Source organism: Pan paniscus, chromosome 19, assembly GCF_029289425.2.
Source record: "Pan paniscus chromosome 19, NHGRI_mPanPan1-v2.0_pri, whole genome shotgun sequence".
NCBI lineage: Eukaryota > Metazoa > Chordata > Mammalia > Primates > Hominidae > Pan > Pan paniscus.
Genome location: NC_073268.2, coordinates 53818221 through 53834582, shown reverse-complemented (window position 1 = coordinate 53834582; position 16362 = coordinate 53818221). Strand labels below are relative to the sequence as shown.

Below are 16362 nucleotides of genomic sequence, written 5' to 3'. Positions count from 1 at the left end.
AAGAAATGAAAATACTCTGTACAGGTTTCTTTCTGCTTCAAAAGGCTGCAATGTTAAGACCTTAACCAACAGCATAAACTCTCTAGAAAAGTAACTTGTTTTGGCTGGAACTGCTGGAATGGAATGCGGGGTGTCATTCCAATAAGAAATCCCTTTTAGACTTATGTTCACTCAAGTCGAAAGAAAAACACCTTTCTTTGGATGCTGTGAGTAAAAAATGGCCAGAGTTTTGTTTTTGTTTGTTTTTTTTTTTAGCAGCATGACTGAAAAGTGTTCATTAATTGAGCCTTATTACCAGGCTGCCCTCTTTAAGATGGTAAATAATACTAATAAAGTTTCACTAAAAGGAAGGCAATATGGTTTAGGGACATTAAGAGATGTCTCAAGTGAGCTTGAAGTAGAATTTACAGGTTAGTTCTATTTGGTTATTTTCATATAATAGCACCCTGAGTCTACGCATATATAAAGCACAGTACTGTATACAATGCAGTCAGTCATGGTACTGGTTTTGTAAGCTCACCAGCTCAGCTTTCCCCCACTGTACCCCCTGCTGCTGCCATCCTCCACTCTCCTATAATGTCTCTTTGCATTAGAAGTGAGGCATCAAAGATAGCTGATAGGGCTCTCAGGCAGCCAAAGGCATGATCAAAGAGCAAGCAGGGGCTGCACATTGGTAGAACTGTGGTCCTTACAGAAGCGTTATGTTGCACCCACTGCAATTCCCACAAACACCTAGGATGAATTAAGAGTCAAAACAGGCCAGGCGCGGTGGCTCACACCTGTAATCCCAGCGCTTTGGGAGGCCGTGACGGGTGGGTCACGAGGTCGGGAGTTCAAGGTGAGCCTGGCCAAGATGGTGAAACCCCGTCTCTACTAAAAATACTAAAAATTAGCCGGGCATACTGGTGGGTGCCTGTAATCCCAGCTACTCGGGAGGCTGAGGCAGAGAACTGCTTGAACCCGGGAGGCGGAGGTTGCAGTGAGCCGAGATCACATCACTGCACTCCAGCCTGTGCGACACAGTGAAACTATGTCTCAAAAAAAAAAAAAAAAAGTCAAAATGAACAGTTGATTGCTTCCTGATTACTAAGTTTTGTGCAAAGCCCTGATAGTCCCCACCACAAGACTATCGCTCCACCCAGCCAAAATTGTAGAGAGGCATTGCACACTCTCTCCTCCTGACAGCAAATCCAGGGCTGGTATCCCAGGGGAGGAAAAAAATAAAAAAATCCAACAGAATCACTCACAGTTCTGACCTCCACACCTACCACCCACCTGTTGCCCTGAATAAAGAAGGACAGCACAGGATCGCCTCTGCCATTGGCTTTTATCACCTTCATACAGTTCCCGTTGAGGAAATTGTAAATTCGGATCTTGCCATCTGCACAGGCGCTGATGACCCGGAGGAAGAGAAGGGACACGTCGAGCACCTCCCTGGAAGGGAACAGAGTAGCAGGCAGTACCCATCCTCTCGTAAAATGCCTGGGTTTGTTTGTAGGTTGGGAGCATTTTGTGTGTGATTGAGCGGCACTGGCCATAACTGGCCTCAAAATGGTGTTTGCTGTCTTTTTTTTTTTTTGAGATGGAGTTTCACTCTTGTTGCCCAGGCTGAAGTGCAACGGTGCGATCTTGGCTCACTGCAACCTCCACCTACCAGATACAAGCGATTCTCCTGTCTCAGTCTCCCAAGTAGCTGGGATTACAGTGATGCGCCACCACGCCTGGCTAATTTTTTTGTATTTAGTAGAGACGGGGTTTCACCATGTTAGTCAGGCTGGTCATGAAATCCTGACCTCAGGTGATCCACCTACCTTGGCCTCCCAAAGTGCTGGGATTACAGGCGTGCGCCACCATGCCCGGCCTGCTGTCATTTTATAATTGTGGAAGTAAACCGTGAGCTTCTCTCAAGACATACCTCTTCCCGTTCTGCAGCTACTTTCCCTGCAATTAGGTCACAGGGCCACAAGATGACAAAACAAAAAGGCTGATGTCACAATCTTTTTTTTAATCTAACATATAGATGATCATGTTTGTCTCTTGCAATTTGATTCCTAGCGTTTACTTATACAATAGTCATGCTGAGAATTATTTAATGTTTTGATTCTTTCTAAAATAGTATTATTGGCTGGGCAAGGTGGCTCATGCCTGTAATCCCAGCACTTTGGGAGGCTGAGGCGGGTGGATCATGAGGTCAGGAGATTAAGACCATCCTGGCTAACACCGTGAAACCCCATCTCTACTAAAAATACAAAAAATTAGCTGGGTGTGGTGGTGGGCGCCTGTAGTCCCAGCTACTTAGAAGGCTGAGACAGGAGAATAGCGTGAACCCAGGAGGTAGAGCTTGCAGTGAGCCAAGATTGCGCCACTGCACTCCAGCCTGGCAACAGAGCGAGACTCTGTCTCAAAAAAAAAAAAAAAAAATTCAATAACTTCTCAAAACCCCCAGTTTCTATAGTTACTTCACAAGAAAACAAGGGAGAGTGGAAGAGGTTAACAGTCAGACAGAGAAGATGGTGGGGAAAAATGGGTCCCAGGTAGAAGAGGAGGGAAGCAGAGAGGGTGAGGTGCAGAGAACACGATGTCTACAGGGAGCAGAAGGTCTGCCAATGATTGCAGTCTAGGCTATGACGGGGAAGGGAAGGACACCAGGTTCATCTCTCCGGGCTTCACAGGCACCTACTTGGGATGCTTGAAGGCCATCAGGCAGCGCTCGTACTTCCCCACCATGCTCCAGGCCATGACCAGGCCATCAGTGCTTCCTGACAGGAGATGCCACTGGTCAAAGAACAGGCATTTCACGGCTCCCTCGTGGCCATTGAGAGTCTGCAAGAAAAGATACCACTGTCTTCAACTCAGACTGTGACTCCTCCAAGAACCAAAGCTGAGGCTTCTTCAGATGAATCTCAAAGCCACCCCCCACCAATCTGTGACTGCCATTCACTCGGTAGGTACCTGAGCTAATCCTGCTTTTGCTCTAAGAAGGCCAATGGAGGCCGGGCGCGGTGGCTCATGCCTGTAATCCCAGCACTTTGGGAGGCCGAGGCGGGCGGATCACAAGGTCAGGAGATTGAGACCATCCTGGCCAACATGGTGAAACCCTGTCTCTACTAAAAATACAAAAATTAGCTGGGTGTGGTGGCACACACCTGTAATCCCAGCCACTCGGGTGGCTGAGGCAGGAGAATCGCTTGAACCAGGGAGATGGAGGTTGCAGTGAGCCAAGATCTCACCACTGTGCTCCAGCCTGGTGACAGAGCGAGACTCTGTCTAAGGAAAGGAAAGAGGAAAGGAAAGGAAAGGGAAGGGAAGGGAAGGGAAGGGAGGGGAGGGGAGGGGAGGGGAGGGGAGGGGAGGGGAGGGGAGGGGAGGGGAGGGGAGGGGAGGGGAGGGGAGGGAAGGGAAGGAAGAAAGAAAGGAAAGAAAGAAAGAAAAGAAAAAATAAAAGAAAAAAAGAAGGCCAATGGAGTCCATTCCACATAGAGCTCTCTCGCGGGTTAAGGAGGAATGGGATCAGGGTGGGGCCTTGCTCCTGGTGGGTCTGTGTTTGGGACAGACACTACCTTCTTGGAGCACTAGAGAGGGCCAGAAATCACTGTCCTTTGCTGTGAGAAGGACGAAGGTAAGGTGTGCCATCCCAGCTCCTTGCCAGAACCCAGAGTGCACATGGGCCATCCCTGTGCCTGCAACCGCTGGATTGGCCATAGTGACAAGATTGGTGGGGAAATTCCACAGGCCAAGCCAGCCACTTTTCACTGTGATCCTGTGTTCCTGCTGCAAATCATATATCAACACCACCCGCTAAGGCTAGGGGTTCAGATCCAGCAAGAATATGTTTCATGACCATCCAATCACTTTCAACACCATCCATGTTCTCTCTTCATTAGAGAGCATGGAGAAAAAAAATTCTCTGTTCATCCCCCAGTGTTTTCTTCTTAGGAAAAAATGCTTTGTTCATCCCCTCACCCCATGCCAGAATTTTTTTTTTTTTTTTTTTTTTTTTTTTTTTTTTTGAGACGCATGATCTCGGCTCACTGCAACGTCTGCCTCCCTGGTTCAAGCAATTTTCCTGCTTCAGCCTCCCAAGTAGCTGAGGTTACAAGCGCCCACCACCATGCCCGGCTAATTTTTTGTATTTTCTTTTTTTTAGTAGAGACAGGGTTTCACTATGTTGGTCAGGCTGGTCTCGAACTCCTGACCTCATGATCCGCCTGCCTCGGCCTCCCAAAGTGCTGGGATTACAGGTGTGAGCCACTGCGCCTGGCCCTACAGAGTGCAATACTCTGGAGGAGAAAAAGGTACTTCACCTCCACTGCTGTTAGAAGGCCCTGAGCCCATATCTCATGCTGAGTCAGAATGCAGCCTTCTTCTACCAACCCCATGATACCGTGGGTCATGATGTGGGCGGTGGAGCCCCTACCCTCCACAGACTCTGAATGCCTCACTTTGGGGCCTTCCCCTTTAGAGCTTCAGGACTGTCCTTCTTGAAGGCCATACTCAGTTGCTCTAGGATGACCTGAGGAGCTAGGTAGGGGGAGCCCACCCATCTCCTCCCCAGTGCCCTTTCCACCAAGGTAGCCCACTGCCCACTTACCTTTACCAACTGGGCCATGGCAATGTGCCACACTTTCACCAGCCCTCGCTCACAGCTGCTCACAATGTAGGTATCATTGATCCTGGTGGCCAAGATGGGGTCTTTGTGTCTAAACGTCTTCAGGCACTTCCCTGTGTCTACATCCCATACTGAACAGGAGGGAGAGAGAGGAAGACATGGGAGTGGGGAAAAAGGGGGAAAAGGAAAGGTTACAGTGGAGTTCTGCTCTCCATCACAGAAGCAAAGACTCATTGAGCCCATCAAGTCAGATTCTAGAAGGACTTCCCGTGGCCTAGCACCTCCGCAGAGCAGGCTTACCAACCGCTCATGTGCCCACAGCACAGAGCGCCCTGAATACAGGTGGTTGAGGGAGCCCACAATCCAGAAGACCTTGGCTATGGCCCTGGAACTTAGCCTTGAGGCCCAAGTGCTAGACAGCTCATCTCTAATCAGCTGATTCCTCAAGCCTGAAAAATGCTTGCTATCGAGTAGATTTCATAAAAATCATGGCATACAGCTTGAGTAGGGGCAGGTAAAATTAAAAAAAAAAAAAAGAAAATCATGGCATACATGTAGTGTTGTCATTTTTCCCAGATGTTGTCTTCCTGACCCACACCTTCTATCCCAAAAATGAAAGAAGGTCATCTACCCTCACTTACATTTTTAAATACTTCTGAATCTGACTTTTCAATTTTATGGAGAAATGGTCACAGCTAGGGGTGGGTTTACTGCTGCTTCAACACAGACTGTGTTAGAGCAACTGCCTGGCATCTTGTAGTGGGGATGAGAGTGGGTGGGTGGGTGGCAGAACAGGGTTTTCTAAAATGAAGAAGTTGATGCCGGGCCCAGTGGCTCATGCTTATAATCCCAGCACTTTGGGAGGCCAAGGCGGGTGGATCACCAGGTCAGGAAATCGAGACCAGCCTAGCCAATATGGTGAAACCCCGTCTCTACTAAAAAAAAAAAAAAAAAAAAAATTAGCTGGGCGTGGTGGCGTGCGACTGTAGTCCCAGCTACTCGGGAGGCTGAGGCAGGAGAATCACTTGAACCCGGGAGGCAGAGGTTGCAGTGAGCCGAGATTGTGCCACTGCACTCTAACCTGGCCACAGAGCAAGACTCCATCTCAAAAAAGAAAAGGAAGAAGTTGAAAGTGATCTCTATGAATTCAGGAATGAAAACATTAAAGTCTCCTTCAAAGGTGCTCCCCAAAAGCACCTTCTTCCTCAGGCAACAGGACAAGTGGCCTGAGACAAAATATAACAACAACCAGAGTTGACACTTGCATGGCACTAACAGCCGGCGATGACTCAAGGTGTGTGACATGCTCATCGTCACAAGACAAGTACTATTATTATTCCCCACTACACAGATGAGGAAACTGAGGCATAGAGAAGTTGGGTTGCCTGCTCAAGTCTTGCAGGTGGTGAGTGGCAGAGCCGGGATTTGGACCTAGGGAGTCTGGATCCAGAGGCCATGTGCTTAATCATTTCTGCTCGGTTAGCCCTAACTATGTAAGTATGCTTTCCTTCACTTATATTTTATGTATATATCTTGGCCCATTTATAAAATTACCAATGGGGCTCTAGTGAGGATTAAATAATGTATGTTAAGCATCTGTCACAAAACTGGTACTCAGTAAATGGCAGCCGTTGTTGTTCATGGACTTATTATATTCCCCACTATATATTTATGTATCTGCTTCCATTAGGAGACAATGAGCCCTTTGAAGAAATAAAAAGTTATATCTAAAGGGCCATATCCTATTTTTTTTTTCTCCTCAGCACTTAGCTCAGTGTGTAGCTTGTTGTAGGTATTCTACAGACAGTTGTTGAATGGATGGATTGATTGATAGATGGAAGGAAGGAAGGATGGGTGGGTGGGTGGATGGATGGATGGATGATAAAGAATAAATGACTGCCTGCCTATAGAAATGAGCAAAACAAAGCATTTTGGTAACCCGTGGGTCGGGGGAAACTTCTTAGAAAATTTAAGGCACTTCTTTCTCACCTTTTACCTGGCAATCTCTTCCTCCAGATACGAGCCTGTTCTTACACAAGTCCATGCAAGTGATAGTCCCCTGGTGACCACCGAAGATTCGTGTGCAAACCCCACTTTTCAGATCCCAGTATCTGCAGGAATCAGGCCAAAAGAATGTGAGAGTTCCTGAGGGCCCAGAGGATCATACTGCGTAGAACCCATGTAGATAAGTAGTTAGTTGGGAGGCAGCAGATTCTCATGGTTCAGCTTAGAGTCAGGGGCCTGGATTTGAATCCCAGCTGCAGCACCTATTTGGTGTAACTTTGAGGAAGTTAATTTCTGTGTTAAGTTTCCTTTCCTCATTGATAAAATGGAAATAATAATAAGAGTCGTTGGTCAGGCACAGTGGCTCACCCCTGTAATCCCAGCACTTTGGGAGGCTGAGGCAGGCAGATCATGAGATCAAGAGATTGAGACCATACTGGCCAACATGGTGAAACCCTGTCTCTACTAAAATACAAAAATTAGCTGGGCGTGGTGGTGTGCGCCTGTAGTCCCAGCTACTCAGGAGGCTGAGGCAGGATAATTGCTTGAATCCGGCAGGCAGAGGTTGCAGCGAGCTGAGATTGTGCCACTGCACTCCAGCCTGCCAATAGAGCGAGACTCTGTCTCAAAAAAAAAAAAAAAAAAAAAAAAAAAAGAGTATTTACATCATAGGGTTTTTGTGAAGAATTAAATGGACTAATACAGTGATTGTCAATCTTGGGTAACTTCTACCCCCATAGGCCATTTGGAAATATCTGGAGATATTTTTGGTGGTCACAAGCAGGGAAGGAGGTGCCACTGGCATCTAGTGCATAGAATCCAGAGATGCTGCTAAACATCCTACATTGCACAGGGCAGGCCCTACAGTAAAGAATTTCCCAGCCCCAGATGGCAATAGTGCCAAGGTTGAGAAACCCTGCACCAGTGGAGGTAACACTGGAATAGTGACTAACATGTACAAAATGCTTGATCAATGTCAGGTGGTTTTTAGATAGAAGCGTCCTGAATGACCACCAGCCTTAGAATCCATGGCACTTAGAATCCACATGGTACAGTGGATCTGCAAACAAAAGCAACAGAATCCTTTACCAATCACTTAGATCCAAAATATTTATGTACATATGGAGCATATCTAAGAGATAGATGGGAGCAAAGATGAATTATCTGTTTTTAAACAAGAACACTTGCCCAAGGTCTCTCAACTGCCATTGATGCTTCCACTTCAGCTAGGCTGCTTTTGAGACAGGACAAAGCAGAATGCTGAGATACTGGTTCTGGAGAAGGCTGCCTGAAGTCCATTCCCAGGGCCATCACTTACTAGCTGTGTGATTCTGGGCAAATTACTGAACTACCACTTACCTCAGTTTCTTCATCTGTAAACAGAATAATAATTGTACTTACAGCCGGGCACGGTGGCTCACACCTGTAATCCCAGCACTTTGGGAGGCTGAGGCAAGCAGATCACGAGGTCAGGAGATCGAGACCATCCTGGCTAACATGGTGAAACCCCGTCTCTACTAAAAATACAAAACATTAGCTGGGCGTGGTGGCAGGTGCCTGTAGTCCCAGCTACTCGGGAGGCTGAGGCAGGAGAATGGCGTGAACCTGGGAGGCGGAGCTTGCAGTGAGCCGAGATGGCGCCACTGCACTCCAGCCTGGGCGACAGAGTGAGACTCTGTCTCAAAAAAAAAAAAATTGTACTTACTTCACAGAGTTATTGTGAGGCTTGGCACATAAAAACGATTAATATGTCTTTGTAGTTTTTTGGATATGTTAAAGCTTTTTCTTCTAATATTCCCAAGGGTTTTGCAGCCTTACCAGTTTCTCAGAGCCTACAATGCAGCCACAGTGCATTGAATGATGGCACAGTGCTCTGAAAGAAAGCATGTTTTGAATTTCTGTTTCTAGCAATATGGTGGTATATGTCTTCAGGTTGGTTTTTTAAATTTATGCAAGAAAAGGTATTTGATAAATACTTTTAGAAAAATAGGAAAAGAAGGAACTTTCCAGATTTAGTAAAAGGTATAAGCCAAAGTCATAACAGCAGGTATTATGCTCAGTGGAGAAACTGTAGATGTATTCCCTTCCAGAAGGGGAACAAGATGAAGATGCCCACTCTCACTGCTACTGCCTGCCACAGCACTGGAAGGCCTAGGCAAAGTCAGAAGAAAAGAAAAACAAAAGGTGGTATAGGCATTAGAAAAGAAGATAATATATTGTCGGCCGGGCGTGGTGGCTCATGCCTGTAATTCCAGCACTTTGGTAGGCCGAGGTGGGCAGATCACGAGGTCAGGAGATTGAGACCATCCTGGCCAACATAGTGAAACCTCGTCTCTACTAAAATACAAAAAAACATTAGCCGCCGGGCGTGGTGGCACATGCCTGTAGTCCCAGCTACTCGGGAGGCTGAGGCAGGGGAATCCTTTGAATCAGGGAGTCGGAGGTTACAGTGAGCCGAGATCGTGTCACAGCACTCCAGCCTGGCAACAGAGTGAGACTCCATCTCAAAAAAAAAAAAAAAAAAAAAAAGATAATATATTGTCATTTGCAGTTGATAGGATTGTCTACATAGAAAAACCAATTATTGGCCAGGTGCAGTAGCTCACGCCAGTAATCCCAGCACTTTGGGAGGCCGAGGCGGGTGGATCACAAGGTCAGGAGATCGAGACCATCCTGGCTAATGCGGTGAAACCCCGTCTCTACTAAAAATACAAAAAATTAGCCAGGCGTGGTGGTGGGCGCCTGTAGTCCCAGCTACTTGGGAGGCTGAGGAAGGAGAATGGCATGAACCCAGGAGGTGGAGCTGGCAGTGAGCTGAGATCGCACTACTGCACTCTAGCCTGGGCGACAGAGCAAGACTCCGTCTCAAAAAAAAAAAAAAAAAAAGAAAAAGAAAAACCAATTATGAAACATACATGCTTTTACAACTAATAAAAGAGTTTGGCAAGGATGCCAGACACAAGATCAATTTACAAAAATCAATTGCATTTCTCTATGCCAGCAATAACTAATTTGAAAATATAAGCAAAATTAAGATACCATTCACAATAGTAATAAAATTATAATGTGTACAGGCATTAAGTAAAAATACACAGGACTTTTATGAAGAAAACTTTAAGGCTCTAAGAAAGAACACAGATGATCTAATTGAGTGTGTTTACCAAACTAATCTATAAATTCAATGCAACCCAAATAAAAAGTCTAGTTAGGTTTTATTGAAAGTTGGTAAACTTACTCCAAAAACTCAAAACTTATATACTATAGCTGTTACATAAAAAAGAAAAGTGAGGCCGGGCGCGGTGGCTCATGCCTGTAATTCCAGCACTTTGGGAGGCCGAGGCGGGCAAATCACGAGGTCAGGAGATCGAGACCATCCTGGTTAGCACAGAGAAACCTTGTCTCTACTAAAAATACAAAAAAATTAGCCAGGCGTGGTGGCAGGTGCCTGTAGTCCCAGCTACTCGGGAGGCTGAGGCAGGAGAATGGCATGATCACGGAAGGCGGAGCTGGCAGTGAGCTGAGATCGCGCCACTGCACTCTAGCCTGGGCGAGAGAGCGAGACTCCGTCTTAAAAAAAAAAAAAAAGAAAAGTGAAAAGTAGAACTTCCCTCCCCATCACATTTTAAAACATTCTCCAAATGCATACCTAAAAACAAAACAAACAGTTTTCAAGGAGGGGGATTTTGATTAAAAACAGAAAGGCAGTGGACTAGATCAGAGAGCTCAGGGACATTCTCATGCACATAGGGGAAATTTCCATGTGATAAAGATAGCACCTCAAATCAATGGAGGAAGTGGCAGGTTATATAGTAGTTGCTGTGGGGGAGAAACTGCTCACTTTATCTAAATATGAATAAATGAAATGGAAACCCTACCTAATGCCACATACAAGGTTGAATTGCAAATAGATTAAAAAACTGAATGCAAAAGATAAAACTGTAATGTTGATAGAAGAAAATATTAGAAAATATCTCTGTGACCTAGAAGAGGGAAGAATCACAGAAATGAGGAAAAAAAAAACCCTGATAAACTGATATTTTATTACATTCATATTGAGATTTTTTTTTTTTTTTTTGAGACCGAGTTTCGCTCTTGTTGCCCTGGCTGGAGTGCAGTGGCACCTCCCAGGTTCAAGTGATTCTCCTGCCTCAGCCTTCCTGAGTAGCTGAGATTACAGGCATGTGCCACCATGCCCAGCTAATTTTGTATTTTTAGTAGAGATGGGGTTTCTCCATGTTAGTCAGGCTGGTCTCAAACTCCCGACCTCAGATGATCCACCTGCCTCAGCCTCCCAAAGTGCTGGGCTTACAGGCGTGAGCCACCGCGCCTGGCCCATATTAAGAATTTTTGTTCAACAAAATTCATGTAGATACTATGACCACAGTTAATAGATAGTTCTGGCAAGAGGGTATTCTCTGGCAGATGGCCTTTGGGCTTCATCTGCACCGTTGGCTCTCCTGGGTCTCCAGCCTGCTGGCCCCACACTGCAGATTTTGGACTTGCCAGCCACCTTGATCACACAAGTCAATACTTTATAGTAAATCTCCTATGTATATACACATTGTATTGGTTCTGTTTCTCTGGAGACCCTGACTAATACACATATGAAAAGGTGTTCAACTTCATTAGTAATCAGGAAAGTTAAAATTTAAACCCCAATAAAACACAGTGGGTTTCATTTAATACCCATCAGATTGACAAAACTGTTAGACTGTCAATATTAAGTGTTGGTGAGAATATATAAGAAGAGATATTCTCATATGCTGCTAATGGGAATGTAAATTAATACAACCACACTGGAAAACAGTTTAGTACTCCTTCCTAGAAATTCCCATACTAAGAATATACCTTTAAAAAACTCGTGCACATGGGCACCAGGGGACACATCCAAGACCCGTCTCTGGCAGCATTCTTTGAAATAATTAAAAACTAGAAACAAGGGCTGGGCGCGGTGGCTCACACCTGTAATCCCAGTACTTTAGGAGGCCAAGGCGGGTGGATCACGAGGTCAGGAGATCGAGACCATCCTGGCTAACATGGGGAAACCCCTTCTCTACTAAAAAATACAAAAAAAAATAGCCTGGTGTGGTGGCGGGCCCCCGTAGTCTCAGCTACTTGGGAGGCTGAGGCAAGAGAATGGTGTGAACCTGGGAGGCGGAGCTTGCAGTGAGCCAACATGGCGCCACTGCACTCCAGCCTGGGCGACACAGTGAGACTCCATCTCAAAAAAAAAAAAAACTAGAAACAATGCAAATGTCCACCAACAGAAAAACAAATAAATGAGTTACGATACAATCATCCAATTTAATACAGTATCTCAGTGAAAATAAGTTAATTACTGCCACCTGCATCATATAGGTGAATCTCAAAAACATAGTTCCATGTAAGAATGAGGTACCAACAAATTTTTAAAATATGATTCTTTTTATATTGAGTTCAAAAACAGGCACAAGTAACTAATACTTCTGGAGATGTATAAGAAGGAAGCAAAAATGATAAAGAAATGCAAGGGAATCATTAGTATAAAATTAGAATAATATTACCTCTGGTTGGCAGGAAGAAGCAAGAAGAGAAGGGCACAGTGGGAGGGTTAGGGAATGGTGGTATCTTATTTCTTGGCCTGAGTAATGGACGCATGAGTGTTTGTTATATTGTTTAAAAATATACATATGTGGTTTTTTTTGAGATGGAGTCTCGCTGTGTCGCCCAGTCTGGAGTGTAATGGCACCATCTCGGCTCACTGCAAGCTCCACCTCCCAGGTTCACACCATTCTCCTGCCTCAGCGTCCCGAGTAGCTGGGACTACAGGCACCCACCACCACGCCCAGCTAATTTCTTGTATTTTGTTTAGTAGAGACGGGGTTTCACCATGTTAGCCAGGATGGTCTTGATCTCCTGACCTCGTGACCCGCCCACCTCAGCCTCCCAAAGTGCTGGGATTACAGGCGTGAGCCACCGCGCCTGGCCACATATGTGTTTTTAAAGCACTATTTTGCCTCTATAGTCTGTCTCAAACCCATAAAAAACCACGTTCCCCTGAAAGAGTCTGTAAGAACAAATGTAAATTATTTCTTCCTCTAAGAATGCTAATAAAGAAAATTTTTCTGATTTGCAGTCATCAATTAGAAAATATATCTGATAACTGTTATAAATCCATCTCATTCAAATTTTAAGCAATATATACATTCCTGACTTTTTCCTTGCCAAAAAAAAAAAATAAGCTGAAGGTCTTCTAGAAGTCAGTATCTTCTAGGAAAACTGTTAAATATAAAAAGAAGAAGCATGCACACTTCTTCCATGAGCTGCCTCTAGGCCCTAGGTGGGACAGGGATCATGATGCCTTTGGACTCCTCACCTGATACTTAGGTCATAGCTCCCGCTTAGGAGAAAGTTTTCCTCCTCACACAGGAAGAGGGCCCGGACACTCCCAGCATGGCCTCGGAATTCAACGGGTATCGCTTTCACTTGTATGATGTCCAGAAGATGGATCTTTCGATTAGATGACACAGCTATCAGATCTCCCCCGGAATAGTGGATGACTCGGTTTTGATCCCACCTGAGTGCCAGGGGAAAAGGATTATCCATGAAAGAAGAGTCAGTGTCCCTCCTGGGACTGACTTAGCCCCATGACTTTTGCCTACAGCAGTGGTGTAAAGGAAAATCCAGGGCCTTTCAACAAGGGAGGCAGCAGAAGGCAAGGTCAAGAATTAACAGGCCCTGAGGGATCCCCACTTTCATACGATGACAAAAATCCATTTCCGTTAAATTTAAAAACTAGAGACACAAGGCAATTTTTTAACAATTCCGTAAATGTATGCTAAATCCCCAAGAGAGAGAATGGAGTATGTGGCATTGCCCGGATTTAATTGATCATGGAAACCTTTTTTCTTGGAAAACATCAGAGGAACACAGTTGGGAAGTCCTGTGCACACTGTATTTCTTTTCTTTTGTTTTTTCCCTTAATCAATATCCAGTGAGCATATATTAGGTTCAAAGTCCTGTGCTAGTAGATACCACAGGAAATATAAATAATTATCAGATAAGGACCTTACTTACAATGAGCTTATTGTCCCATAAAACTAGGTGAGTTGAATTAATCTTTCAATCATAGGATTATTAGCAAATAGGTAAAGTATGAACAGGATGACCAAATAATGTATTGTCCAAACTGAGAGTTTTTTATTGTGAAAGGGGACACTATTTATTTATTTTTAGAGACAAGGTCTTGCTCTGTCACCCAGGCTGGAGTACAGGGGCGCAATAATAACTCCCTGTAACCTCCAACTCTTGGCCTCAAGCGATCCTCCTACCTCAGCCTCCCGAAGTTCTGGGGTTACAGGCATGAGCCACCACGCCCAACCTGGGGACACTATTATTAATGACACTAGGACTGCAGACTAGAGAGGGATTGTTCCAATAAACAGGGATGTATAGTCACTCTAAATATGAGGAGCTTTGAGACCAACCTGACCAGAGAACGAAACCCCATCTCTACAAAAAAATTCAGAAATTAGCCAGGCGTGGTGGCATGTGCCTATAGTCCCAGCTACTTAGGAGACTGAGGCAGGAGAATCGCTTGAGCCCAGGAAGTGGAGGTTACAATGAGCCAAGATTGCACCACTGCAGCCCAGCCTGGACGACAGAATGAGGTTCACTCTGAAAAAAGAAATACGGATAGTATGGTGATAATTGTTCTTTAAACTACATATATATGTGTGTGTGTATATACATATATTTTATGTATATATATACATGTACATATGTGTATATGTGTATATATGTGTGTATATGTACACACATATATATACATTTACATATGTGTATATGTGTATATATATATGTGTGTGTATATGTACACACATATATATAAGGAGCAATTCTTGATATTTTTGCCCTTATTCCGTTTGTCATACCTAGAGTTCAACTAGTCACCATCTCTTCTAAAGAGCAGTTATCACCACACTAAGCATAAAAACTCAGCTTTGCCTTTCCCCTATCTTATCTGTTCTGTCTTCCCCATACCGACTGTTCTATTGTCAAGATGCAATTTGTTAATAAGATTCATGGCCAAAAATAAAGTAGAAGTGGACTTTGCAAAACCTTGTGAATATAAAGTGAAGTCCTAGGCCTAAAATATGGCAGAAAGTTGCTTATTAAAGGACCTTTGTCTCTCGGCATATTGAAATGATGTCAGAGTATGCAATTATAAATACGATTGTCATATTTACCATGGGAAGATATCTACAGTACTTTGCTGGGCTGGGTTACAGAAATATGTGTAATATAACACCACTTCTACTAAAATATGTGCTAAGTATGCAAAGAAAAGAATTCTAGAAGGGTAGACGTCAATATTAATGGTGGTTATTGCTAGGTGATAGACTACAGGAAAACTTTGCCTTTCTCTATACATTTTCTGGCATTTGAAAGATTTTTTCCAATAACTGTATATTATTTCTAAAATTAATAAAACAAAATAAAGATATTTCAAAAAATAAAGATTTTATGTGTGACTTGTGCAAAAGGTTGTTGGTCAGCATACCCAAAATTTAGAAAGGGAAAGTGTCCTTTACCCACTGCCAAGAATGGTGCAAAATGAAGCAGGTATTGTCTACATGGGATCATGTGCAAGTTTAGGGCTGGAGCTTGAGGTGAGGAGAGCTTGCCTTTCCATGTACACAAAGGTCAGGGAAATCCCAAATGTCAGTGTGGGTAACTCAAGCATCCCTAGAGACCCAGATTCTGACCCCAGTACCTACGTGTCAGAGAGAATGCGAACATTGTAGGTCCCACAGAAAACATTTCTCTCCTCCATTAGGACCTGCTGCGTTTCCTCGTTCTGGTATGCAGTCCACAGGTTGTACTCATTCTAACAAGGGAATATTTGAAGTTAAAGCTCAGTGGTAACTTCAAATACCCACAGTCCCAGAGCCCCTAGGGTCTCCCTGGTAAGGGCACAGGGCTCACGGATTCTTCCTCTGAAGGCTGAGGCTGCTGCTCTGCAGAGAAGGGAGCAGCCAGTGAGCAAGCACCAAAGGAAACCATGAGTTACAAAATGTTGGGTCAAGGTTCTTAATTCTTCTTTCATCTCTTTGATTTTCCATGTGCCCTGATTCCATGAACTTTCAAGGCTGAATTCCAAATGTCACCAATAACACAACTTTTTCAAAAATCAGCTCACAAAGGGTATCCTCACAACATAAAGTCACAGGTGCCCTTTGACCGACCATTTCACAGAAGTCGGAACGTCATATGTATATTACATCTACCTGATAGTACAAAGCACACTCAGGGGATTTTAAGCCAACTGTGAAATTACTGCTACACATGCTATGCTATGCATTTGCATTTTTTTTTTTTCAGACAGAGTCTCGCTCTGTCGCCAGGCTGGAGTGTAGTGGTGCGATCTCAGCTCACTGCAACCTCCACCCTCCTGGGTTCAAGTGATTCTCCTGCCTCAGCCTCCAGAGTAACTGGGACTACAAGCGTGCACCACCATGCCCAGCTAATTTTTGTATTTTTAGTAGAGACAGGGTTTCACCATGTTAGCCAGGATGGTCTCGATCTCTTGACCTTGTGATCTGCCTGCCTCGGCTTCCCAAAGTGCTGGGATTACAGGCATGAGCCACCAGGCCCGGCCGCAATTTTTTTAAGACGGAGTTTCACTCTTCTCACCCAGGCTGGAGTGCAATGTCATGATCTTGGCTCACTGCAACCTCCGCCTCCCGAGTTCAGGCAATTCTCCTGCC

At 44.6% G+C, this 16362-nt stretch overlaps 1 protein-coding gene across 5 annotated transcripts in view; it reads right to left on the bottom strand.

The window, feature by feature from the left end:
* FBXW10 (F-box and WD repeat domain containing 10) overlaps positions 1-16362 on the bottom strand; it is a 35516-nt gene that overhangs the window by 7980 nt on the left and 11174 nt on the right. For all 5 annotated transcript variants that reach the window (XM_055101814.2, XM_055101815.2, XM_055101816.2 and 2 more), the window contains exons 6-11: positions 15373-15482; positions 12969-13169; positions 6599-6720; positions 4592-4740; positions 2681-2823; positions 1276-1434 (exon numbers count right to left, since the gene is read on the bottom strand). In XM_055101814.2, the coding sequence (XP_054957789.2) occupies positions 1276-1434; positions 2681-2823; positions 4592-4740; positions 6599-6720; positions 12969-13169; positions 15373-15482 (884 nt within the window). The remainder of the gene's footprint in view (positions 1-1275; positions 1435-2680; positions 2824-4591; positions 4741-6598; positions 6721-12968; positions 13170-15372; positions 15483-16362) is intronic.